The sequence below is a fragment of the Nicrophorus vespilloides genome, unplaced genomic scaffold (assembly GCF_001412225.1).
Source record: "Nicrophorus vespilloides isolate i.1.1-1 unplaced genomic scaffold, Nicve_v1.0, whole genome shotgun sequence".
Lineage (NCBI taxonomy): Eukaryota > Metazoa > Arthropoda > Insecta > Coleoptera > Silphidae > Nicrophorus > Nicrophorus vespilloides.
The window spans coordinates 65,802-91,269 of NW_017097108.1; the positions used below are offsets into that span (position 1 = coordinate 65,802).

The 25,468-nt window shown below is 33.4% G+C and overlaps 2 protein-coding genes across 5 annotated transcripts in view; one reads left to right on the forward strand and one right to left on the reverse strand.

Annotated features, from left to right (window-relative positions):
- The window catches only part of LOC108558942 (apoptosis-resistant E3 ubiquitin protein ligase 1), a 31,281-nt gene extending 24,019 nt beyond the window's left edge, over window positions 1-7,262 (forward strand). For 2 of the 4 annotated variants that reach the window (XM_017916037.1, XM_017916039.1), the window contains exons 4-11: window positions 3,546-3,826; window positions 3,891-4,196; window positions 4,252-4,471; window positions 4,540-4,751; window positions 4,814-5,461; window positions 5,520-5,840; window positions 5,946-6,217; window positions 6,272-7,262. In XM_017916037.1, coding sequence (XP_017771526.1) covers window positions 3,546-3,826; window positions 3,891-4,196; window positions 4,252-4,471; window positions 4,540-4,751; window positions 4,814-5,461; window positions 5,520-5,840; window positions 5,946-6,217; window positions 6,272-6,374 — 2,363 coding nt within the window. In that variant the 3' untranslated portion in view covers window positions 6,375-7,262. The remainder of the gene's footprint in view (window positions 1-3,545; window positions 3,827-3,890; window positions 4,197-4,251; window positions 4,472-4,539; window positions 4,752-4,813; window positions 5,462-5,519; window positions 5,841-5,945; window positions 6,218-6,271) is intronic. The other 2 variants (XM_017916038.1, XM_017916040.1) reach the window with 1 other exon arrangement.
- LOC108558944 (plasticin) lies at window positions 7,002-23,041 on the reverse strand. The gene is made up of 6 exons (XM_017916041.1): window positions 22,631-23,041; window positions 17,503-17,710; window positions 14,400-14,543; window positions 13,921-14,112; window positions 8,134-8,276; window positions 7,002-8,057 (listed from the first exon to the last, which is right to left on the reverse strand). Exons 1-6 carry the CDS (start codon window positions 22,915-22,917, stop codon window positions 7,751-7,753), a joined length of 1,281 nt encoding a protein of 426 aa, XP_017771530.1. The 5' UTR covers window positions 22,918-23,041; the 3' UTR covers window positions 7,002-7,750.
- Window positions 23,042-25,468: the final 2,427 nt, after the last annotated feature.

Consider the following 25,468-nt stretch of genomic DNA (forward strand, 5'->3'; position numbering starts at 1 on the left):
TCTGAATTATTTATAAAAAAAATAAAATTGATTTTCAATGATATATAAAAATATCCTATTAGATATCAAAGAAAAAATTAATATTTTCTATAAGATTTTCGAAAATTTTCTAATTATGTTAAATTTTCAACTTTTCTGAATTGTAATAAACAATAGAAATCAAAGCATTCTAAATATAATCACGATTTTCATAATTTTTCAAAATTTACAAAAAAAAATAAGAAAATTTGAATTTTAAATACAATTTCCTACGTTTTCCTACAATTTAATTTAAGCAAGTACAAGTAATTTGATACTTGACAAGTATTTTATAAAGTATGTAAGTAAGTAAGATATTTGTCATACTTTTGTTTATTGATTCATTTCACTTTTTCAAAGATCTGAATTATTTATGGAGAAAATAAAATTGATTTTCAATGAAATTTAAAAATATCTTATTAGATATCAAAGAAAAATTTAATATTTTCTAATTATGTTAAATTTTCAACTTTTCTGAATTGTAACAAACAATAGAAATCAAAGCATTCTAAATATAATCACGATTTTCATAATTTTTCAAAATTTACAAAAAAAAAATAAGAAAATTTGAATTTTAAATACAATTTCCTAGCAAATTTGAAGATATCAATATATCACAATAATATTAAGTTTTGTTGTTACAAATACAGAAAGAATTTGTTGTTTAAAACTTTCTGTCCGTTTTGTGAACGTATAGATGTCGTTGCCATTTGTAGTGGTCATCAACCCCTGAAGTGTTTTTTTTTATTGTACTAAATTCAATAAAGCAGTGGTCTTTCATTGGAAACTACCGAGGAATAAATAATGCAAAAAAAAAAGAACTGTTTGCGAGGACCGCATTTTTCGCCGATTGCCCGATGCTATTGCGAATCATCGGATGATGTGGGTGGGCTTTTTTCTACCTGCCACCCGATTCCATTTGGGGAAGGAGGAGGGTTTGTGAATGTGTGTAGTGTAGAGGGAGGGTGGTGGTGCTCCTACCCTCCTCCTCCTCTTCGCACCGCACCGATCATGAAGAGGGGTGTCGGTCGAAAAGAGCGATGCGAAACCTGTTTTTTTTTTTTTTTGGGATATTTCCTCTGTCTGCAATCGCTGCTGCTGCTGCTGCTGTTATTCTTCGTGCAGTTGTGGTCGATTTCCGTGGGTGTCGGTGGGTCCGTCGCTCCTCGCCAGTGTTTCGTCGTGATCTTTTCCTCTTTGTTTACGCAAATGCAATCCGTCGGCGTGATTCATCCCAGATCTTATTTTCTAACTACTACTACTACTCTACTCGCATCGCGGCAGGCGGCGGCGTGATGAAATCGTGAATGTGGGGAATCTTGTGTGATCTTGTTGTTGGTAGCACCATCATACACAAGATATTATTGGGTGCGTATTTTGCGGCCGTCGACCGTAAATCAAATCAAAATTCATCTCGCTTTATTTTATTTGTTTGTTTTTTTAAACTTGTAATTGAATGCAAAACTTCTATTGTTTCAAGTATATTTGGACGTGATAATTTTTGATCTTCAGACACGTGCAGGGATTAGTTTAGGGGGCGGCGGGGGATGACGGTGTTGTTGTGCATTCGAAACGTCACTTTTACTATTTCGGTTAGGGTTTTTTTTGTGTGCTTTCGTGCACCTGGAGTTTCCAAGAATAAAACCTAAGCAGTCACAGCCTTTGTCAATACCTACAGTTGTTACTTGAAAGTGACTTATTATAATAAATGTAAATACTCCTTTTGTTATTAACTACAATTTATAATAATTTAACATTGACATGATTGAAAAATAATAGATTATTTTGATTATAAAACCGTTCATTTATATAAAAGAGACAAAATCTACGTTTTGTTTATGTTTTTCATTCAACCTACTTGATTATCTAAATTGAATAACTTCTGTTGAGAATTGTTTGTTTTTAAATATTGACATCTGTCTAAATAATTTAAGTTTTCAGTGTCTATATCTCAAACTCGACAACCGATTGACCGTCTATCGAAATCCCGACTGTATTAGAGACTCGACGCTTGGAATCCCGACTATGTCAAAGTCTGGATTTCAACATAGTCGGGATTTTGATTGTCGGGATTTCGAACGTCGGGATTTCAATAGACTGTCTATCGGCTGTCGGGCTTGCAATAACTGAAAACTTAAATTATTTAGACAGATGTCAATATTGATGTGACAGATGTCAAAAAAAACTGACAAATCGATTATATTTCAATATTTTGAATTATTCAGACACATGTCAATATTAAAAACAAACAATTCTCAACAGAAGTTATTTAATTTAAATAATCAAGTATGTTGAATGAAAAAACATAAACAAAACGTAGATTTTGTCTCTTTTATGTAAATGAACGGTTTTATAATCAAAACAATCTATTATTTCTCAATGTTAAATTATAATAAATTGTAGTTAATAACAAAAGAAGTTATTACGTTGATCATTATTAACTATTTACATTTAGTATAATAAGTCACTTTCAAGTAACAACTGTAGGTATTGACAAAGGCTGTGAGTGCATAGGTTTTATTCTTGTAATCTCCAAGTGCACGAAAGCACACAAACCCTAACCGAAATGGTAAAATAGAACAGGATTATGTTTTTAGTTAACATATTTGATTATTTAAACAGCATAACTCACTATAACTTCTATTGAGAATCGTTTGTTTTTAATATTGACATGTGTCTGAATAATCCAAAATATTGAAATATAATCGATTTGTCAGTTTTTTTTTATATTTATACAAAAAAATAACTAATTCTACGTTCGTTTGTGGTTTTAGTAATCTTCATGAAAATATAATTAAAAATATCTGAAATATCTAAAAAAATCCAAATTTTGACATTGACATATGATTAAAGAAATCAAAGTCCACTAGATTAAGGTATCACACAATTTTATTCAAAAACGGAATTCGTTCAACTAAATTTGAAATTATTTGTTTTTTTTTTTACATCAGCTCAAAGTAATAAGAAATAGATTATACAATTACTGAATAATGAAGAAACTATTTTTTTTTAATATAACATTTGTTTTCAACGATGACAGATGATTGATTACGGTATGGATTTGAAACGTATGGATTTTGTTTAATAGCGATTGTCTTTTGTAAATAATAAACAACGTTGACAGCTAAAAACAGTGTTGTAAAAAAGAAAAAGAAATTCGAACCCTTCGCGTTAATCGTAAACTTCACTGTTATCTGTATCCATGACAACAATAGTTTGTTTGAAATGGTAGTTGTTGTTCTCGTTCAACTGGTAGACGCGTTGTTTGTACGATGTACTGCAGGTATTAATACTCGTCCAGGTTGTCAAATACATGATTTGTTACTTGGTAAGTTAAACTTTATCTATTTAAGATGTACGCAGTCCTTATTGTATTAATTATAAGTTACTTGACAAGTATTGATGGCTATTCACACTACTTAAGAGGATTCTTTAGTTGATGGATGTTGATGTGAAGTTAGCTGTCAAAGTGATTTGTTGCTGAAATTTGATTGTTTATTGATTGTTTTTGTTTTGTTTTGTAACAGGTGGAATGTTGGTGGTATCGGTTTCGATGGCCGGATTGGTTACTCTGGCCGCCATCACGCAGCCCTCTTTGGCCCCGGAAGCGAAGCACTCCCTTCTGCAGTACGTGACGGGAAAGTACCTTCTACCCTCCAATTGCAAGGTCATCTTCAACTGGTCAGATCCGCACACGGTCGGAAGCACCGTCTGCTTCACCGTCCACTTCTTCCAACGCAACGGACAACCTTACCCTATCTGTGATACCGATCAACTGTCCGTCGAAGTCTCCGAGGGCTCCAGAAAGGTAAGAATTGTAGTAGATTTGCAGTAGAACACATCCTATATTTCGGAATACACCTGTTCTGCAGATGGCCATCATCACGGAGCTGGGCTCACCAACGGACCCGAACAGCGCGAATCAAGCGCGAGTCAAGTTCATGGTGCGACACGCCGGCCACTACCGGATATCCGTTATGATCGGAAACCAGCACGTGGCCGGATCCCCGTTCACCAGAGGCTTCACAGCTGGTCCTGCCGACGCCCAAAGGACCATCGTCCTCAGACATTGCAGCACCGTCGTCTGCACGGCGAGCGTTGCGCACCTCCTCTACATCGAACCCAGAGATGAATACAACAATGTATGCACATTCACACCTTCCGATGATCCAACTCGAGTACGTACAAAGTTTAATTAATATGTAATTAATACTCATCAGTTCATTGTTTTAGGGTTACACAGTTACGCTGACGCAGCTGGGTGGAAAATCACAGAGCTGTAATCCGGATGTAACTGAGGAGAAGAGATACACCGTGAGTCTAGATTACGACTGGCAGAACCAAAGAATCAGCATTCAGCTGAAGTTCCTGTACGAGGGATGTTTCCACGCGACGATCAAATACAATGGCACCGAACTGCATAACGGCGACTTCGACATTATCGTCTTGAATAGTGAGTGATTGAGATTCCTCATCCATCCATCCATTCATTCATTAACCGAACTTAATCTCCATCTGCAGGTATCGATTCCACGCTGGTGCACAAGAACGTCGCCTCCAAAAATCATAACATCTGCTACGAAGCGAAGCTGGTCGGCATCAACGGCGATCACGCTTTCAAACCGAAACGCGTCCTTTGCTACGTCTCACCAAAGCAGCTCATCATCAAAGAACTGATCCTCAAATTCATACCAAAGAGACTGTACACGTTCAGGCTGTGTCCCTCCACCAAAGTAAGTTGAAATGTATTCAGAATTTTTCTGTTACTATTATAGTTGTCTTGTCGATGTTGCAGTTTACGTTCCAACCGTCAGTGCCGTCGCCGACGAAGCAGCTGGACGCGTACGACGGATCTTTCACGATAGAGGACGGATGTCAGCCGAAGCTGGAGCTCGTCTCCAAAGAGCGCAACGTTATAGCAGCCACCTTCGCTCAGTACCTTCTGAAGAATATGGGAGGCTCGGAGACGTTTAAAGATAAGCAAGAGTTCTTCTACCACGAGGTGCGCAAGTATCACCAGAAGCATTACCACGAGAAGCTCAGTATGAAGGTGAATCGCGAAAAGCTGTTGGAGTCCAGCATGAAAGCAACAAAGAACTTCAGCGTGTCGGATTGGTGCAGGAACTTCGAGATCACGTTTCAAGGGGAAGAGGGTATTGACTGGGGTGGCGTTCGGCGCGAATGGTTCGAGCTCATCTGCGTGCAGCTCTTCGATCCCAAGTACAACCTGTTCCGCAGCTTTCACGACGGTCAACAGTCTCTGGTGCATCCGAACGCACATAGAACGGGCAACTTGAAGCTGAAACACTACGAATTCGCCGGAAAAGTTGTGGGAAAGTGCTTGTACGAGAGCGCACTCGGCGGTTCATATCGTCAGCTGGTTCGAGCCCGATTCACCAGGTCCTTCCTAGCGCAGGTCATAGGTCTTAGAGTTCACTACAAGGTATAATTTATAAGCTAAATCAACTAGTAGACAGTAACAGACAATTATTTTATTTCAGTATTTTGAACAAGACGATCCCGACCTGTATTTGTCCAAAGTCAAGTACATCCTAGACAACGACATCGACGAAATCGACACGGAAATCTTCTTCGTGGAGGAACAATACGACAGTGGCGGACAGTTGAGTAAACTTATCGAGTTGATTCCGAACGGCACGAAGATTCGAGTGGACGACAACAGCAAACATCAGTATTTGGATGCCCTCGCCCAGTATCGACTTGCGAAGAGCATCAAGGACGAGTTGGAGGCCTTCCTCAAGGGTCTGAATGAACTCATTCCCGACAATCTGCTCAGCATCTTTGACGAGAACGAACTTGAAGTAAGTATTTCCATCCTATTAATTAACAAATTGTTGAAAAACGAAAAGGATTTTATTGTAATTGGATGTGGGATGCTTGATTTTTAATAATATTTGTTACTATGGGCTTTCCAGTTGCTACTGTGCGGCACCGGGCAGTATTCCATCGCGGACTTCAAGCAGCACAACGTGGTGAACGGCAACTCGGTGGAGTTCCGGAGGATCGTCGGATGGTTTTGGGCGGCAGTCAGCAATTTCACGCAGGAGGAGATGGCCAGGTTATTGCAATTCACCACAGGATGTTCGCAGCTCCCGCCCGGCGGTTTCAAGGAGCTCAATCCTAGGTTCCAGATCACCGCTGCACCGACCTTCGGCAACCTGCCAACCGCGCATACTTGGCAAGTTCTTACATTCAACAATTAATTCAACAATTTTAACGCAATTCTTTGCAGTTTCAATCAGCTCTGCCTTCCCGACTACGACTCTTACGAGCACTTCGAGAAGTCGTTGCTGTTGGCCATCAGCGAAGGCACCGAAGGTTTCGGAATGGTGTGATCGATGGAAGAGGATCTGGACGTCTTCTACAACTACACCTTCGGCTCTTTGATGATCATCAAAGTTGGGCGACGACGAATTCCGTTTGATATTATCTCTAGTCCAATTAATTTTTCTGTTCCGCACCCCTATCAAATCGGAAACTCGCCGCCCTTCGTGTTAGATCGTTTCGCGAGGATTTTATAGCAATTTTGATTTACACTCGTATACATATGTATAGATTATATTGCGTACATTTAGGGACCAGATTCTCTCAAAGCGGATAACACGAGAGATGAGATGAGCGAGTAGAGACAGACTGTAGGGTTTTCTTTTTTTTTTCAAAATCGCGCTGCTAGAAGGTAAAATAGCACAAAGAAGCAAGCAACAATCTCGCATGAATAATATAACAAGACAATACGTTTACGGAACGCGCCTTCAAAACGTCGTGTTAAATAATAGATAAATAACTGGAAGAAACGGGATGGAAACAATGATTTCCCCCAGGTTCTTCTACATTTTTTTTCGTTACCATTGTTTTAATGTTGCTGTTGTTTTTTTTTTAATTATTTTCCTTTGTCTGCGAACTGCGACCATTCTCGATTTATTACACAGTCTGTGATGTTGTTTTTGTACCCACTTGTACTCTTTTTTTTTTATTTGTCCTTCGTTTTCGTAAAATGTGATACTGTTGGGAGGAGGAAAGTCGCAGCAGCACGTCCAAAGAGGAATCAAAAGTAATAATTTATAAACGAAGAAGCGTAAGGAAGGAAGAAGAAAAAAAAGTGAGAAACGGGTGAATTTTGAGACTTCTCAAGTGATAGAACTTATTACCTTTGTTTGTTTACGTGTAGTTACGAGAGAAGTCACAAAGATATTTATTGCTTTTGCATTTTCTATATATACAATATACTACATATACAATTTACGGAGAATTGTCAACATTTTCTGTTTGTTATTGTTAATTTTCGTTCATATATTTTTGAGCAAGCAACATATTGATACTTTCTCCAGTCAATTACGATACTATCGTCTATGATCAGCAAAAAAAAATAACAAATTATGTCCACTTATTACTTAGCCAATTAAGAATAGTAATAAAAATTAAAACATTTGCGGTTAGTGATGGTTTTTTTTTTTTTGCTAAACATAGATGATACTTATTGCGCACTACCTTAGGTTGTGTTCACTACGTTTAAAATTTAGGTTGTGACTCACCAAAACGTTTATTTTAACCAAATCATTATTATTAATTATTAGTTAACGTTTCTTGTTAATGCTACATAGTACAATATTTAGTGCTAAACAATAATTGATTGTAAATATGATGAGAAATAAAAAAAAAAGTATAATAATGAATATATATATATATAAATTGTCCCTTTAGTTTGTTCGTTTCATTTCGCCCAAATCGTATTCTGGATTACGTCCTTCGGAATAGCGGGAAAAAGCATTTGAGATATACTTCCCAATGATCTGTACACTAGATGTCCTGTGGTTTTCCACCAACGATGCGCTTCTCTGGCTTCCATGTCTCTCTCCAGAAGGAACAACCTGGCGGATAAAAACGTCTTCTCATCTAAAGCGTTGTTCTTCTCCTTCTGCGTTTTGGACAGCATCGACTTGAGATTTTGCACCTTAGACTCCAGCTTCTCCAGTTTCATGCTCATCGACTGCATCTCCGCATTTCTCTGCACCTTCGACCTTTCATCGAGAGTTAATCACAATCATTAAAAATACATTGTAAAAATGTAGAAAACGAGAGAAAGAAAAATCTCACTTTTCCAACTGTGCCGTCTTCAATTCCAACGCACTGCACTTTTCCCTCCACTCCGCATTCTTCACTTCATTATCCTGAACAAGTAACTCCAACTTCTTGCTGTAGTCTTGCTCCACAGTTATCATTCGCTCAAATTCTTCAATCTGCAAGGTTACATACTGCATTTGCTTACTATACACATTAATTTTATATTCTTAAATAAACATTTAAAAAAAAAAACATCAATAAACTTCACATAATAGTTTAAAGTTGTTGTTGTTTTTTTTTGCAATTTCTAACATGAATCACATTCTGATATTTGTTACAAAACAAAATAATTCCTAACATCATCAATAAATAATTGTATTCCAATTAGATTTTAATTTCCAAATAGAACAATAATAATAATAATAATATCGAAATCCAAACAATTAACAATCAGACGATTCGTTTTAGTCCGAAAAACGTTATATGACACATTACGAATAAATACAGCAACAATCTTTTTTTTTTTAGTAATCTGTATAACGATAATGATAACATGACTCTGCTGTCTACGTGCTAACATCCTATGCATTCACTACATTCGGTTAACGAGAAAACATGCGATTTTAATTCCGTAATCTAGGAAAGGATGAGTAGCGCGAATTACAAAATAAGTCTATAGAGAAAAGCGTAGAAATCTTAAATTTTCATTTTCTTTTCCAGTAAATTACTAGAATACTAAATAGATTTTAACATTAAAATAGAACATTAAAAAGAATTTGACAGTAAATTACAAGAACTAAAGTATTCTTTAGCTATTTTTTTTGTCCAAATCCCGTGATTTTGAAGAAATTCAATTTTATATAAAAGCGCTTAGCTTTTCATTACTTCAACTTTCAGAAAGTCACAAGTGTTATACAACTTTAATTACTTTGAAAATATATTCTACAATTTCAAACATAATTTGCACTTACAAAATTTGATCTATCTTTTGTGGTATTTGAGAAATTCGATAAAATGTAGAGACAAGTTTTTTATTACATAACTTCAAATTTGATAATAAATTAGAATATCACAAATATTCCATTGGTATTCAATAAAATCCCTAGTTGTGATACACATGTACTTATACAAGTACTTAATACACCTTTCGTAGTTTTCAAGAAATGAAAGCTTTTTATTACATCAATTTAGAAATTACAAATCAAGTAAATCCCTTTAATTTGGAAGTCCAATAGTTAATTTAATGTTTGAGAAATTCGATAACATTTTCAAAGCTTGATATATAATTACTATATATTATTCCTAGAATCTCTCAGTCAAATACTATTAAACTATAATTTATCAACAGTTTCGTTAATGTATTGTACGTGTATATTCTATAAATAGATCGTAGAAAAAGGAAATTCACCGCTAATTTGCGGGAATGTTGCTTAATCATCATTCATCGGTCGCAGAAAATCCCACAACATTACCAAAGGTGAAAAAGTGGAGTAGTGAGCGGATGTGTTTGTTTGTTTGGTGGGTAGTTAGGAAACGAAGGAAGGAAGGAAAGAATGAAGAACGGATAACGTAATATCTGAAATACAGACACGCAGAGGCACGCACCTGACTGACACACAGGTGTATAGTAGTAATAATAATAATCATGTATATATAACGACTTCAGCAATCGCCGCATATTAAATCGCCATCCACAGCCAGCCTGACGGGCGCTGCTTCACCGGTGGCGGCGCTCGCAGGCAAGCGTCGCGACGCTCCTCTGACTCATTTTCCTCCTCCTACTCCTCCTCCTTCCCTAACATACAACAACAACAATTACCCCCCCAGAACGCAGTCCGTTCTCAAAGGGTGACTCACACGCATCACCCCCCTTTCGGCAAAAAAAAAGCGCGCGTTTCTCAGAAGCGAAACGACTTTACTGGGGAGAAAAATAAAGCCCAAACCAGAAGTTCCGCTTTATAAAGTTGCCTAAAACCTCTCAAAAGCCATGCGTAAATCTTCAAATTACACAAACTAAGAGCATGACTCAGACTTGTTTACATCTGTTCATTTTGTGCGATAACTTTCAGATTACTTTTACGCTCGTTTCAAGCTGTTATAGAGTTGAGCGAAATTAATGTATTTGTTTAAAAAAACAAGCAAATGTGCAAACAAAATAAAGTATGAAGATGATAAGATTGTTACAAAAAATGGAAGTTCGACGCATAGATCGACGATTTTTTTTCTCTACATTCCATATGAAAAAAAAATCGAAATATTTGAATTAAGAAAATATAAATAATAAGCACTAAATCTTATTAGTGAAAACTCTCATTCACTAACTCAATAACTTCACTAATCTGAAGTTCTGTGGTCGCAGCTATCTAGATTATCAATGATAAAAAACAAGCGGTCTTCTTCAATAAAGATCTCATTATAAAGATCTCATTGGATGCAAATTGAGCCAAATCACAAGTACTTGCACAAATTGCTTGGCAAACACGAAATACGAGAGATTTTCTTTAATTTTTTTTCTCTACATTCCATATGAAAAAAATTTCAAAATATTTGAATTAAGAAAATATAAATAATAAGCACTAAATCTTATTAGTGAAAACTCTCATCCACTAACTCATAAACTTCACTAATCTGAAGTTGTGTGGTCGCAGCTATCTAGATTATTAATAATAAAAAACAAGCGGTCTTCTCTAATATAATATAAAGATCTCATTGGATGCAAATTGAACCAAATCGCAAGTACTTGCACAAATTGCTTGGCAAACATGAAATACGAGAGCTTTTCTTTAATTTTTTTTCTCTACATTCCATATGAAAAAAAATTACAAAATATTTGAATTATGAAAATATAAATAAGCACTAAATCTTATTAGTGAAAACTCTCATTCACTAACTCAATAACTTCACTAATCTGAAGTTGTGTGGTCGCAGCTATCTAGATTATTAATGATAAAAAACAAGCGATCTTCTCTAATATAATATAAAGATTTCATTGGATGCAAATTGAACCAAATCGCAAGTACTTGCACAAATTGCTTGGCAAACATGAAATACGAGAGCTTTTCTTTAATTTTTTTTTTCTCTACATTCCATATGAAAAAAAATTCAAAATATTTGAATTATGAAAATATAAATAAACTCTAAATCTTATTAGTGAAAACTCTCATTCACTAACTCTATAACTTCACTAATCTGAAGTTGTGTGGTCGCAGCTATGATAAAAACAACCGGTTTTCTTCAATACAATATAAAGATCTCATTGGTTGCAAATTGAACCAAATCGCAAGTACTTGCACAAATTGCTTGGCAAACATGAAACACGAGAGCTTTTCTTCAATTGAATCGAAAATGATCATTAAAAACATCTACTTTCTTCAATAAAATAAAAAAATGATTGATGGAAATATTATCAATCCAAATTGACATTAGAAGTATTGCGTGTATTATAACGAGTAGGTGTGCATGGAAAGTACGGCAACATTTTTAACCTTCCTACTACTACAACCGAATCCGATTTGTACGGTACGTTTTCGCGGAACCAGAGAGAAACTGGATTCCCTACCAATTCCTACCGAGAATCGCGACTCGCAGCAACAACTGAGGAGAGAGCAAGCAAGAAGCAAAAACAACATTCCGAGGAAATCCAAACGACCATATTATTTCAGATGGAAAGAGAAACGGAGATAAAGCACACACACACACACACACACACACAACAAAGCAGGGTTACAACAAAATGTACGGTGTGTATCACGCACCCACGCGACCGCCAGATGAGAGGCCTACCTCTGGGTTCCGACCTTGGAACGAAACGAAAAAAAAAAAAAAAAACTCTGCAACAATAACAAATCAAATCAAAGAAAGAGGATTAAAACAAAAATGGAATGAAAATGAACCACATCATCATAACAGCAACAACAACAACAGTAGTGTGACATTAGCGTGTTATTGTTGCAGGTAAAGTACAGCGTTTACGCTCGCTTCCTCAAGTCGTGCTCAAACAATGGATTACGAAAAAAAAAAATAAGTAACACTAAAATGAATTAATAACAAACCATTATTGGCGGGACTTTTTCTGCTGCGTCTGAAATTAAAGTTCCCCCTCAGATAACAAAACGGTAGCAGCAGCAGCAGCAATGAGATAATTGCTATTCAACGCGGTTAGTCACTAGAATAACAAATCAACGGTGTTAACGTACGATTATATAAAAAAAAAACGCAATTTAAATAAAGACATTGAAAAGCGAGACCGAATTTCACAATCGCGGCGGCGGCGCTTCCTAGACACAATTTTTTAAAGGATGTTGCATCACAATGCGTTTGCTTTTTTTTCTTCGCGTACGAACGAGCTCTCTCGATGGTTGCACGCATATTTATTAATTGAACGTTTGCATACATTAATAACTACTAAACTGTAATGTGTAAGTTGAACAGTAAGTGAGTAAGTGAGGCGAACGGAGCCGGGAATTCCCCGACCGAATATGCTCTCTACTTTAGTGAATGAAATTCATATATGCAAAGAGCGACGTGCGTGCAGGGGATTTTCTTAACCGCTTGGGAATTCCCGGAGCGGAGAACACCTGCTTTTACTCTCCTCATCAGACGAAGACATCTCCAATTACACAACAAACGATGATGATCCATTGATCTTTATTGCAACGCTATAATTTGAGACAGCTCAATCGTTTATATAAAATAAAATTAGTTGCAATGTGATTGCTCTAATCATAATTGAGCACAGGTCAACAAATTTCAACCTTGATATATTTTTTTTTAATAAACTTGCAACAATCAAATATTTGGTAAATGTCTGGTTTGAGAAGATGATGGATCAACAAGCAATTATAGAGAGATTGCGAAGCACGTGCTGTATAATGTATTACAAAATGCAATTAACCATATCGAGGTTTTTCCCTACACAAACTATCATATTAATCTTTTCTTTTTTTTATTCCAACGTAGAACAGATTAACGCAAATGTAAATTCAATCCGCAATAAATCACAATAATGTATAATGTATCAATTCATAGAAAAATTACCATTTCACAATAATTGATATTTCGCAATTTTCTAAAGTTAAGCAATTCGTCGAAAGTTTTGGATGGGTGATTGTATTGAAATGGAAGGTTCCTTTTCAAACTACAATAAAATACATTTACATTTAAGTTATTACCGCTAATAACCATTTCTTTTGTAATTACACTAACAAGTAATTAAAAAGTGATGGTAAGAGTAAAGCACGTAATTTTCTGCTACAATACAATTAAAAATAATATCGAGGTTTTTCCCACATCAATAAATTGAATATGTTAATCATTTCTCATTTCTTTCACACCCATGTTTGCATTAAAAAAAAACATAATCTACAATCAATCAAAACATAATTTTTAAACACGAATATTCGTTGCTACCGATATTATAATTTTCAAAAAGTGCTACAAACGTTTTTCAAATTCTACCATAATCTACGGTGTTACCAGAAATATACGCAAGAATCAAAATATCAAAAGTCTATCGTGGTCTACGGTGCTACCGAAAATATCAAAAGTCTGTCGTGGTCTACGGTGCTACCGAAAATATAAAAAGTCTATCGTGGTCTACGGTGCTACCGAAAATTGCAATTGTTAAACACACTTTTTTTTAGAATAATATAAAGTAAACATTGATTATCAAATATTACACTTTCTCAATATATAAATAGATAAGTCTTTGCATTATTCGAAACTATCTTCAGAATGACAATCAAATAGACGTTCAAATGAAAATCACACATTTCTAACCGAATCATGTATAAAATTGGGGAACCTTTGCGAAAGACTTACCCTGGTTATAAGAGCGTTCCTCTCCTCCTTGAGCAACTGAACCTGTTGCTTCTCCGCAGCGTAAGCCTGCTCGCAAAGCTCTCTCTGACTTGCCACATTCTTAGTCTGATTTCGCTCATTCATCAGCTCCAACTTCATCTTTTCCAATCTTCCCGTAAGATCCTCCACTTTGTTCTTCGCAACCAAAGCAGCCTAAGCAACAAATTTTATCATAAAAAAATGTAGATTTTAAAGTTTATCCAAACTTTATATGGAAAAATGTAATTTTGTGAGTTTAGTATCTGCGTAAAAGGTAATTATTGTTACTTCAAGAAATCCTTGTGTTAAATATAATACGTGCATGTCAAGAGTATGTAAATATTTGTATGTTCCTTCTTAAATTGTACTTTTTGTTGAGGCTCGAAGAGTTTGATGAGGCAGAACTAGTTTGGATCGGTGGAATGAGGTAGTTTATTTTTGGAAAGAAGTATAATAAAGACCTGTTGCATTTCCTCGTTGAGCAGTCTACTTGCTACCAGATTCAACTCGTACGACTTGCATTCCGCAACAGCCTCTCCCCTTCTGCCCGCCTCCGACACTCTCAACTTCTGCAGCACATCTACCTGCATCTTCAACTGCTCCATCTACAAACAAACAAACAAACAAACAAAAATCATCAAAATCATCTCATGCAATAAATTATATCGACTCCAAACCACAAAGAAAATAAGACTGCAGACAGCCGCCTCGGATATTCTAATTTAGAGTGGAAATAAGTAATAATTATTAAAAGGCGTAAGTCACAGTCGTCGCGACGAAGACTGACTCAAAACGACGAAAATAGGCAGGACACGGGGCGCCGGTCGTCGCGACGATTGCTAATGTGAAGCGAAAGGAAGAACAGCAACAAACAAAAAAAAAAGTAAAGAAAAAAGTGGATGAGAATTGCTTGCATTCGACTAAGTTCAAATGCTAAACCGCAGCGAACGAATCACCGCAGATGAATCGCAGATTGAAGAATTGCGTCTGCATAACTAATAATAATAATAATAATAATCATTTTGCACGTGATACAGCATTAGTTGTTATTTCTTATGCAATTCTAATTGCAACAACATACAGAAATACGTGCATATTATTGTTGTCAGTGCGAAATCTCTTAAAAAAAACACAATAATTTGCTGTTACCGCATACGAAAATCGAAGAATCAATCGATTAGCGATCATCGAGCGCTTCGTTAAAACACACATACAAAGGCCGCACGTTTCTCGAACCGCTTGTTTTCCAAACGCATTTTCCACGAAATCCAGAGACACACACACACACACATGAAACAATATGATTGTTTCATTTTCTTGCGTCTGTGTGTGTTTTTCTTTTTATTCCATTTGCGCTCATCAATTATTCATGCCCGTATGCATTACAAAAACATATAATTTCTACGTTTCGCTGTTGAGAAATCATAAGACGATGAAATAAAAATAAAAAAGAAATAATCATTTTATGTCAAATAATAATGAGTAAAAATTGTTTAAAATTGAAAATTCAATGCAATAAAGTAATTAATATTATTAAAAAAAAATGTAAATATAAAATTAAATTGAATTATGTAAATTGGAAAGGAAATGCACAATAAGCAAATGATGCATTGATCTGCAGATACTGCACCTAGACCGAAGGCTGGAAAAACCTAGCTAAACCAAAACTATAAATAGATTATTTTTTTATGTAGACTCCCACGCGTCTTAATCAATTTATTAATTCATACGTTGAATCGTTGGCGTATTTAACAAATTTAATCATATAATTATCAATGAAAGTTATTTATTTAACAATCACTTTTGATTCATAGAAAGTAGACGCAATAACTAACAAAAAAAAATCTATTCGTTGAATGTGAGTGCATTAATAATAAACCAATCAATCAAGTACAATTCGCTCCACGTTTTGCATAACTATCAAAAACAACTAATAGAAGGTAGTACACATCCTATACCACGCTGATTAAATTAAGATGAAACATATAAGTTCATCACTAAATGTAGCACATTTAAAGATCTGAAGTGTATCTAACCCAGTGATTCCCAAAGTGGTCTATATCGACCCCCAGGGGTCTATGACAAACTTGCAAGGGGTCTACGTCAGCGAAAAAAAATTTGGGGGTCCATGAAATGAAAATGGGGGTCCACGGTAGTGGCAATCGAAATCCCGACAACCATAATCTCGACTATATCGAAATCCCGACTGTATCAAAATCCCGACAGTATCGAAATCTCGACAGTGTCTTGTATTATATATGACCGCCAAAACAGAACATTAATGAGTTAGCGGAATAGCTCATAGTGTTTCATTATAAAATAATTTATTCATTTTTGTATTATAATAAAGATAATTTTGAAAATTCATCGCTCGAGTTTTTTATTTCTAGAATATAACGCGCGGAGTTGAGATTATTAATTGTTGTTATTCACTATTAATAACAATATATATTTATTATTGTATTTGTTTTCATTGACTTAATAAAACTTAAAATTAAGATATATATACTAAATTAAAATTAATTCATTGTTATTAATATTAAATAATAGTAGATTCGGAATAATTTTAAAATGTTATTGTATAAATTATATTAATAAAAGACATTGTCGGAATTTCGATATAGTCGGGATTATGGTTGTCTGGATTTTGATATAGTCGGGATTTCGATATAGACCCGATCTCAACATACACTGATAGTACCTATTTACTTACATTATACTATCTTATAATATAAAGACATATACATTATTTATAAAAATATCTATAAAGTAAAAAATGTATTATATATGTTTATAAAATTGTGTAAGTTGTAGGATGTAGGCATTCGCTTTGTGGTCGCAATACATTTTGAACTTGTAAAAACCTGCACATAATGATATACCATAATCATCTTGTTACAAGCATACGTGCAGTCTCAGAGCAAAGATCTTATTAATTATAAAGATGTCCCAATATAAATAATAAATTTACAAAAATTCAATACCAGGTAAGTAGGGGGTCTATCCAAAACCGAAAAACATGGCAAGGGGTCTACGACACAAAAAAAGTTTGGGAACCTCTGATCTAACCCTTTGTCGTTTGATGGTACTCATAAGCACCGGCACATTTATGTCAGTATTGAAATTATAAATAGACGTGTGAACAGACTTAAATACTCGTTGGTACTTTAATGTAATCTTTATATTGTATACAAAAACGATTCAAGTAATACTTGTCACTTTTGTATAGGTTATTTTTTTATGCATAATTGTATAGCAAAATACCGAAATTAGTTTATAACATTGTTACTGGATATAGATGAAAATTGATCTGTTTTTATAATCTAATCACTATAATTGACTTATTTAAGTTTAAAATTGCCTGACTTCACCAAAAAGTACCACAAGTTAACTCGTTTTGGATGCATGTAATATATAACTAGAATTGAGTAAATTAAGCTATATAGTATATACGAAATGTAAATATGGTATTGAAATGTGTGAGGTGCAATTAGAGTGTGCTTGGATAAGGGTAGAAGAATAGCATAGGGTAGGGTAGGGTCAGAAAAAGTGTCGATGACAAACCTGCGTCTGGAGTTGATCGCGTGAGTCAGTGAGCGCCGCCACTTGTCGTCTTCGGCGGCGCCAGGCGTTCAGCACTAGCTGGTGGCTCACGCGATGCCCGGCGTCGGCCGTCCTGCCGACCACCCCCGCGCCTCCAACCCTCCGCCCAGTCGCCTTCTGCAGCCGCCTCACGCCGTTCTCTTCCTGATCGGACGACGGCGACGCCAACCTACAAAAACATTCAAACAAAGTATATAAATACAACCAAATTACAAAAAAAAAAAACAAACTAACGTCCCCGGTGTTACGTACGAATTTGCTTCTCGAGAAGAAGAAAAAGGCTTCAGATGAAGAGAGAGGAGTAAGCATCGAGCAGAGAGATTCTGTGGCCCGGACCGAACGCGTCAGTATTTTTAGATCTAGAAGGCGTGCTGCACACACATACAGCCTCTCTTCGCGCGCGCCCCCCGACCACTGGAAAAACCGCAAAAGCTAATTACGTACCAGGCGGAAAAGCCGATCAGTTTTTCCACCACAATAGACACCGGCTGGCTGCTGACCAATTAGAATTACCGCCATCTATTCAACATCTCTCTGCACGATTAGAACTATAAAAAAAAACAACAACGTGCAAACACAAAACCACCAATCCAATTCATCATTCGATAATTTGTGAATCACATAAAAATAGTCAGAATTAGCTTAGATTTAAAAAAAATATCCGCAATTATGTAACAGCAGAAAGCAAAAATCTATATACAATTTGCGTGATTTTTAACTTAATTTCATTAAACACAAAAAAGTGTCATTACTAACACAGATTTGAATATTTTATATAATCTACACTTATTTCATAATATATCATACGACAATTTTTAAACTATGAATATTTTGTCAGTCTTCCAAAAAATATATATAATGTTTTGTATTTGAGATTCAAATTTTAATTCAACTTAAGTTAAGTTTGCAATTAACTTATATAAAATTCAAATTAATAATTTTAAAAGCAATATTTCCAAATTATCATCTACAAATAAAGAAATATTCACATTTTTCTTTAAATAATTTCAAATTGATTATAGAAAATATTGATAAAATCTAAATTGTTATTTAACATCAAAACATAACGTTGAAAAATATATATTTTCAAATTTAGATTCGAATCAATTTTACATACAATTGGTGCATTTAAAATTTATGTAAAAACCAAATTTTATTCGTTTACTAGAAAATGTTGATAAATTGTAAATCTTGATTTTTTTTTTAATTACATCCAGAATTCGTTTTCTCTTTGTAATCAACAATTTCTAAATAAATATAGCAAATTAGTTATTAAATAAAAAATTTGATTTTGAATCTGTTTTAACATATTACATTGTTAAAATAATCTTCATTAATTCTTTCAATTATATAAACAAACAAAAATTGATAATTTTTCCAAATTTTTCCAAAACACTTAAACGTGTCTAAAAGTTGAATTGCTTTAGGGATTTTGCATAAAATATAAATCAAATAAATAATTTTAATCGAAATTTGAATGAAAATTTGAACCAGTTTATCCATAATAAAGTAATATCGCACTAAATGGAGTGTAAACCGGCTTTGGTACGAAGCCAATATTTATATTTGTATCGCAAATAAAAAAAAAATATGTTTAATATACACATACAGTATCAAAAAAAAATCGCGAAAAATTAGCAGTTTGCCAACAGTTTATATTTAGTAAAAGGATTCCCCCTTTGTCGCGACAAACATTGCAAAAGTAATACACAAGACGAAGAAAAGAAAAACAAATAATAATAATACAGAGAAACGAAACGCGACTTCCATCCAATATTTTCATTTCGATTTAACACTTTTACGTGGCGGATTTGAAAACGCGAATATAAGAAGAAAAAAATCTAATCTAAAACGACGTCTAGATCCCATATGTATCCACACACATAATTAACAACAATTGCATACGGACAGCATGGGTTTTTCCTCGAGAGAGAGGAGAGAGGTTATCGTTTATACCGCAGGTCAAATACACACGACGCATCATATTATCAATGCTCTAACATTCAAAACACGATTCGCCACTCTCCTCTTCGTCCCATCCTCACATCGTTAATCTACATGTAACATTGCATAAATGAGAATTTAACTAAAAAGAAAAAAATAGGATAAGATACATCACTTCCGAATCTTGTATTAAATAACAACAATTTCCCGTCGCAATTTGATTTAAATTGCCTGGTAATATTATTCGCAACTCGACTCGAACTTGATACTATATATTTGCAATAAAAGTGGGTTATGGTCATCATCATCATCATCATCTCACGATGATCGTCTTGGGTCAAACATCGAGACTCGACCTAACATCCCTGGCCCACCGAAAACGCAGATAAAACACGAAGGATGAGAACGTGCTGCAGACACGAGCGGATAAAGGACGACGAATCATTGCATCTAGATTCCGAGCGTATTCATAAAACTCTGACCTTCACGAGACGAACTTTACTGCCTCTTTTTTTTTATATATATATTTTTTCTTTTTTTCCGTTATTTACTTCTCTTTTTGTTTCCGCGAACGCGAATTCCCGGTAGACGCAGAATTCGAAAAACGAATGCAGAACGAAGATTAAACTGTTAATGGGATAAACAAGTAAATATGCATGCTTTTAACGTTTGCTGCATTTAGTTAAGCATCTGAATTACTTTTCTGCAATTCACATTTAAAACATGCAATAAAAATGTGTTTTAACTGTTGATCTTAAATATGTAACTTATTGAATTCATCTCATCGATAATTTGTTGTAAAGCACTTTAAAATGCAATAAAAATTGGTATTAAACAACCGATTTAATTGTTAATATAAGCGAATCAAAAATTTTAATTAAAAATGTCTCAAGATGAACTGTAAAAAGTGTATGTAGATATGATTTAATCTTTTGTAATGTAGAGTAAAACGCCGATTATCCGTGGTAATTCAAGAACTTTGTCTTCTGCATTTCATTTAAAAAACAAGAAAAAATATTTGATTAAATTTTAATTGTTTTGATTTTTTTTTTAATTACAACCAGAATTTGTTTTTTCTCTTGAAATCAACAATTTCCAAATAAATATAGCAAATTAGTTATTAAAATTTTGATTTTGAATCTGTCTTAATATGAACATTACATATAAAGTTCAATGTTAAAATAATCTTCATTATTTCTTTCAATTTACAATCGTTTTGATTGATAAACAAACAAAAATTGATAATTTTTCCAAATATTTAAACTAAAAGTGTCGAAAGTTGAATTGCTTTACAGATTTTGCATAAAATATAGATCAAATAAATAATTAATTAAAAAGTACGATTTGATGGACCACAAAAAAAATGTAAATAATAAAATTAAAAGTTTCTGAAGATAATCTTAAATCTGTTAACATTGGTAAATTAACTTTTGAAATGTAACTTTTGAATTTGTCTTCTGCATTTCATTTAAAAAAACAAGAAAAAATATTTGATTAAATTTTAATTGTTTAAATTACAACTAGAAAATGTTGATAAATTGTAAATTTTGATTATTTTTTTTTTAATTACAACCAGAATTCGTTTTTTTCTCTTGAAATCAACCAAATTTCCAAATAAATATAGCAAATTAGTTATTAAAATTTTGATTTTGAATCTGTCTTAATATGAACATTACATATAAAGTTCAATGTTAAAATAATCTTCATTATTACTTTCAATTTACAATCGTTTTGATTATAAACAAACAAAAGTTGATAATTTTTCCAAATATTTAAACTAAAAGTGTCGAAAGTTGAATTGCTTTAGAGATTTTGCATAAAATATAGATCAAATAAATAGTTAATTAAAAAGTACGATTTGATGGACCACAAAAAAAAATGTAAATAATAAAATTAAAAGTTTCTTAAGATAATCTGTTAACATTGGTAAATTAACTTTTGAAATGTAACTAATGAGTATAATGGTATTTCTATGAGATTAGTGATATTCAAGTAATTTAATGTCAAAAATGACCTACTGAAAAATTGGGGCGTTGAAAAATGAATGTCTTTACATTTTATCAAATTTCTCGAAAAGTACAATAGATAAATAAAAAATTTAAAATACAAATTAAAGCTGAAACTATAAGGAATAATATGAGTATAATGGTATATCTATGAGATTAGTGATATTCATGTAATTTACTGTCAAAAATGACCTACTGAAAAATTGATTAACTTTTGAAATGTAACTTTTGAATTTGTCTTCTGCATTTCACTTAAAAAACAATAAAAAATATTTGATAAAATACCAAATTTGAATTTGGAAAAAATCTCTATAGTTTTGTTGTTAATTCGAATAATAATATTGAGAAAATTTTACAAAAATAAGTGATCATTAAATTTAATTTGATTGCAGTAATCAAAATTTTCTGCTTTGATTCATAAAAACAAAAAATGTTATCTATGGTATTAAATTAGATTTGCCGTTAGTCAATGATCAAATGTAAAAACACTTTCTTATCTAGCAAATCAAAGCAAGTAAATAGAATGTTGTTCCTATCGAACATTTCTTTCTTATATTTTACTATTATTAACAAAAAAAAAATATGTATTACTAATAGCAACTCTAATCATTGGTAATTTTCTAAAAACATTACATATTTATTTTAATTAAATGATAATTAATCATTTAATCGTTAGATTATGCTGATGTTTTATTTAAAATTAATAATTTTATGAGATTTTTATGCAAGTTCTAAAGGTTTTTTAATGATATTTCTAAAACTAATTCGTATGAGGTTATTCTATAAGATTTCTATGAGATATCTAAAAGATTTCAATTGGACCCCGCGCAAAAAGTTAAAGTTCCGCCACTGCTCATAATTTTGAATGCAGATGGCAAAAACAAAGAAACGTCAATTGCTTACGTAATTGTCAATTGTCAGTGTTACCAATTTAAATTGTTAGTTAAATTGTATATGTATATGGGGTTGCGTGTAAACGTTAAGGGATGCATATATACACACACACACACATACTGAGTAGTATTACCAAATAGGTTCACGATCGGGGAATTTTAATGCGAAAAGGACAAATACAGTACTGAAGGATTTGGTCTGATTTTAGGTGTTTGATGTCTGATGTGGATGTTTTTTTTGTTTACTTGATGCTGCTTTTGGTCCTCGTCGGCGTGATCTCGGCGACGGTAAGAGATCTCCTTCGCAACGGACTCTGCGGTGGAGTGCTGTACGTCTCTATAGCCTCTCGCAACCGCTCCTTGAGTCCGGGCGTTGAAGGTGTAGCACCGCGTGTTGCAAATCTCCTGCTCGACGGCACCGGCGTCCGCTTCTTGGGGACGCTGCGAGGGGGACTGCCGGTGGCGCCACCGCTTCCAACCTTCCCCCTGATCCCATCTCCTCCACCCAAAGTGCTTCGATTCATCAGCGACATTCTCTGCTCTTTATACAAACTTCACTGCTACACTTCTTCAGAAGTCAACTCCACACAAATATAAACACTGTAGAAATTCAAAAATCGCCTCTTTCAATAAACCGAGGTCGAATGTAAACGTTGCAAAGTTTGATGATGTTCGCACTACTGTCAAAAGTACTGTAAACAAACATGTTTTGTTTATTTCCATGTCGATTTGATTTATTTGCAGGAAAAGAAAAAAATCTTGGAAGAAACCAATTTTGACATCACTTTTTTTTTTAATATTTCTTAAAATGATTCATCAAATATATTTTGTTTACATATAATATTTTTTCACATAGATTTCTCCTAATAAATTGAAGCAAACTATTCACATTGGACCAAAAACGTTGAAAATTAATGTCTTTACATTTTATCAAATTTCTCGAAAAGTGCAATAGATAAATGAAATATTTAAAATACATATTAAAGCTAAAACTACAAGGAATAATATGAGTGTAATGGTATTTCTATGAGATTTGTGATAATCATGTAATTTACTGTCAAAAATGACGTACTAAAAAATGAATGTCTTTACATTTTATCAAATTTCTGGAAAAGTACCGAAGATAAATAAAATATTTAAATACATATTAAAGCTAAAATTACAGGGAATAATATGAGTATAATGGTATTTCTATGAGATTTGTGATATTCTGGTAATTTACTGTCAAAAATGACGTACTAAAAAATTGGGACGTTGAAAAATGAATGTCCTTACATTTTATCAAATTTCTGGAAAAGTACCGAAGATAAATAAAATATTTAAATACATATTAAAGCTAAAATTACAGGGAATAATATGAGTGTAATGGTATTTCTATGAGATTAGTGATATTCATGTAATTTACTGTCAAAAATGACCTACTGAAAAATTGAGACGGTGAAAAATGAATGTCTTTACATTTTATCAAATTTCTCGAAAAGTACCGAAGATAAATAAAATATTTAAAATACAAATTAAAGCTAAAACTATAAGGAATAATATGAGTGTAATGGTATTTCTATGAGATTAGTGATATTCATGTAATTTACTGTCAAAAATGACCTACTGAAAAATTGGGGCCTTGAAGAATGAATGTCTTTACATTTTATCAAATTTCTCGAAAAGTACAATAGATAAATAAAAAATTTAAAATACAAATTAAAGCTAAAACTATAAGGAATAATATGAGTGTAATGGTATTTCTATGAGATTTGTGATATTCATGTAATTTACTGTCAAAAATGACGTACTGAAAAATGAAAGTCTTTACATCTTTCAAATAATTTACGAATTATAATTTGATCGAAAATTTCTTGAAAACTAAGAAAAATACATACATTATAGCTCAAACTGTTCAATCATGATTGAGTTTTAGAATATATTTTTCATTATTGCAACTATAAAATTCAATATTTTACTATAAAATGTCAATCAATGAAATTGAATAAAAAAAATGTGACTTAAATAGTTATGATTGATGAATAGTTTAATGAGAAAATGAAAACCGGAGGTCTCGAGGTCACGAAAAAGACCGGTAGTCATGGTAACGATGCGTGTTCGTGACAGATGATCACGGGAACGAATAATAATAATAAATAAATAAAAGACGGTTGTTCCTTAGAAACTGGAAACGAACGCTGAAAACTGGACTGAAAGATAAACAAACTGGAACGAATGCATCGCCGATATGAATTCAATGTAAAACCGATAATGAGTTGAACAGAATGAAGTCCCTTAGATAATAAACAATAAATGTTATCGAACAGAACATTGTTTATTATTGATTTTCAATTGTTGTTTGTTTGTTTTTTTTTGTCTGACGTAAGATTATGGCGGCAATGCGATGCTGTATTTTTTACCTGGCACACTTGACTTAGGGTCATCGGATTTGTGTATCGTCTTGTTTGGAGAGGAGAGTATGAGTATACGTGTGTGTGTGTGTATATGTTTGTATGTATTTGGATGTGTGTGTGTGTGTAAGTGGTTTTCGGGTCTCCAAACGGAATCCGTGTCTCAAGGTGAATATTTCGGTTCGAAAAAAATAAACGAGCTGAGCCGATACTAATAATAATGATAATGATATTAACACCGAAAAGGAAAAGGCGATGTCAATAAACTCTTCGTTCACTCGAGAAACTTTTGCCTCTCTTCGTTCACGTATATAAATTGAAATGCATGTCGTTCAATATTTATTTATAATCTGTACGATTTCAATGATACAAGTCGAGATTGTCGTTAAATTTATGTTTACAACCTGCACAGTTACGAACCGAAAATATTATATAAAAATAAAAAATAAATACAGTGCATAATTTTTAATTAAAACAAATTTGTCTTAAATTTGAACTTAACAGCAATATTTGAATACTCGCTACATTTAGTTAATATCTAACTTTCATATGGATCGTTTGAATCAATTCTATCTATTGTAGTTTTTGAGAAAATCACTAAAATGTAAAAACACTGCTTATTCGAGCATTTTTTCAACTTTGAACGCGTATTACAGCAATATCGATAAGAGCACAGGAATGTATCTATACTTGC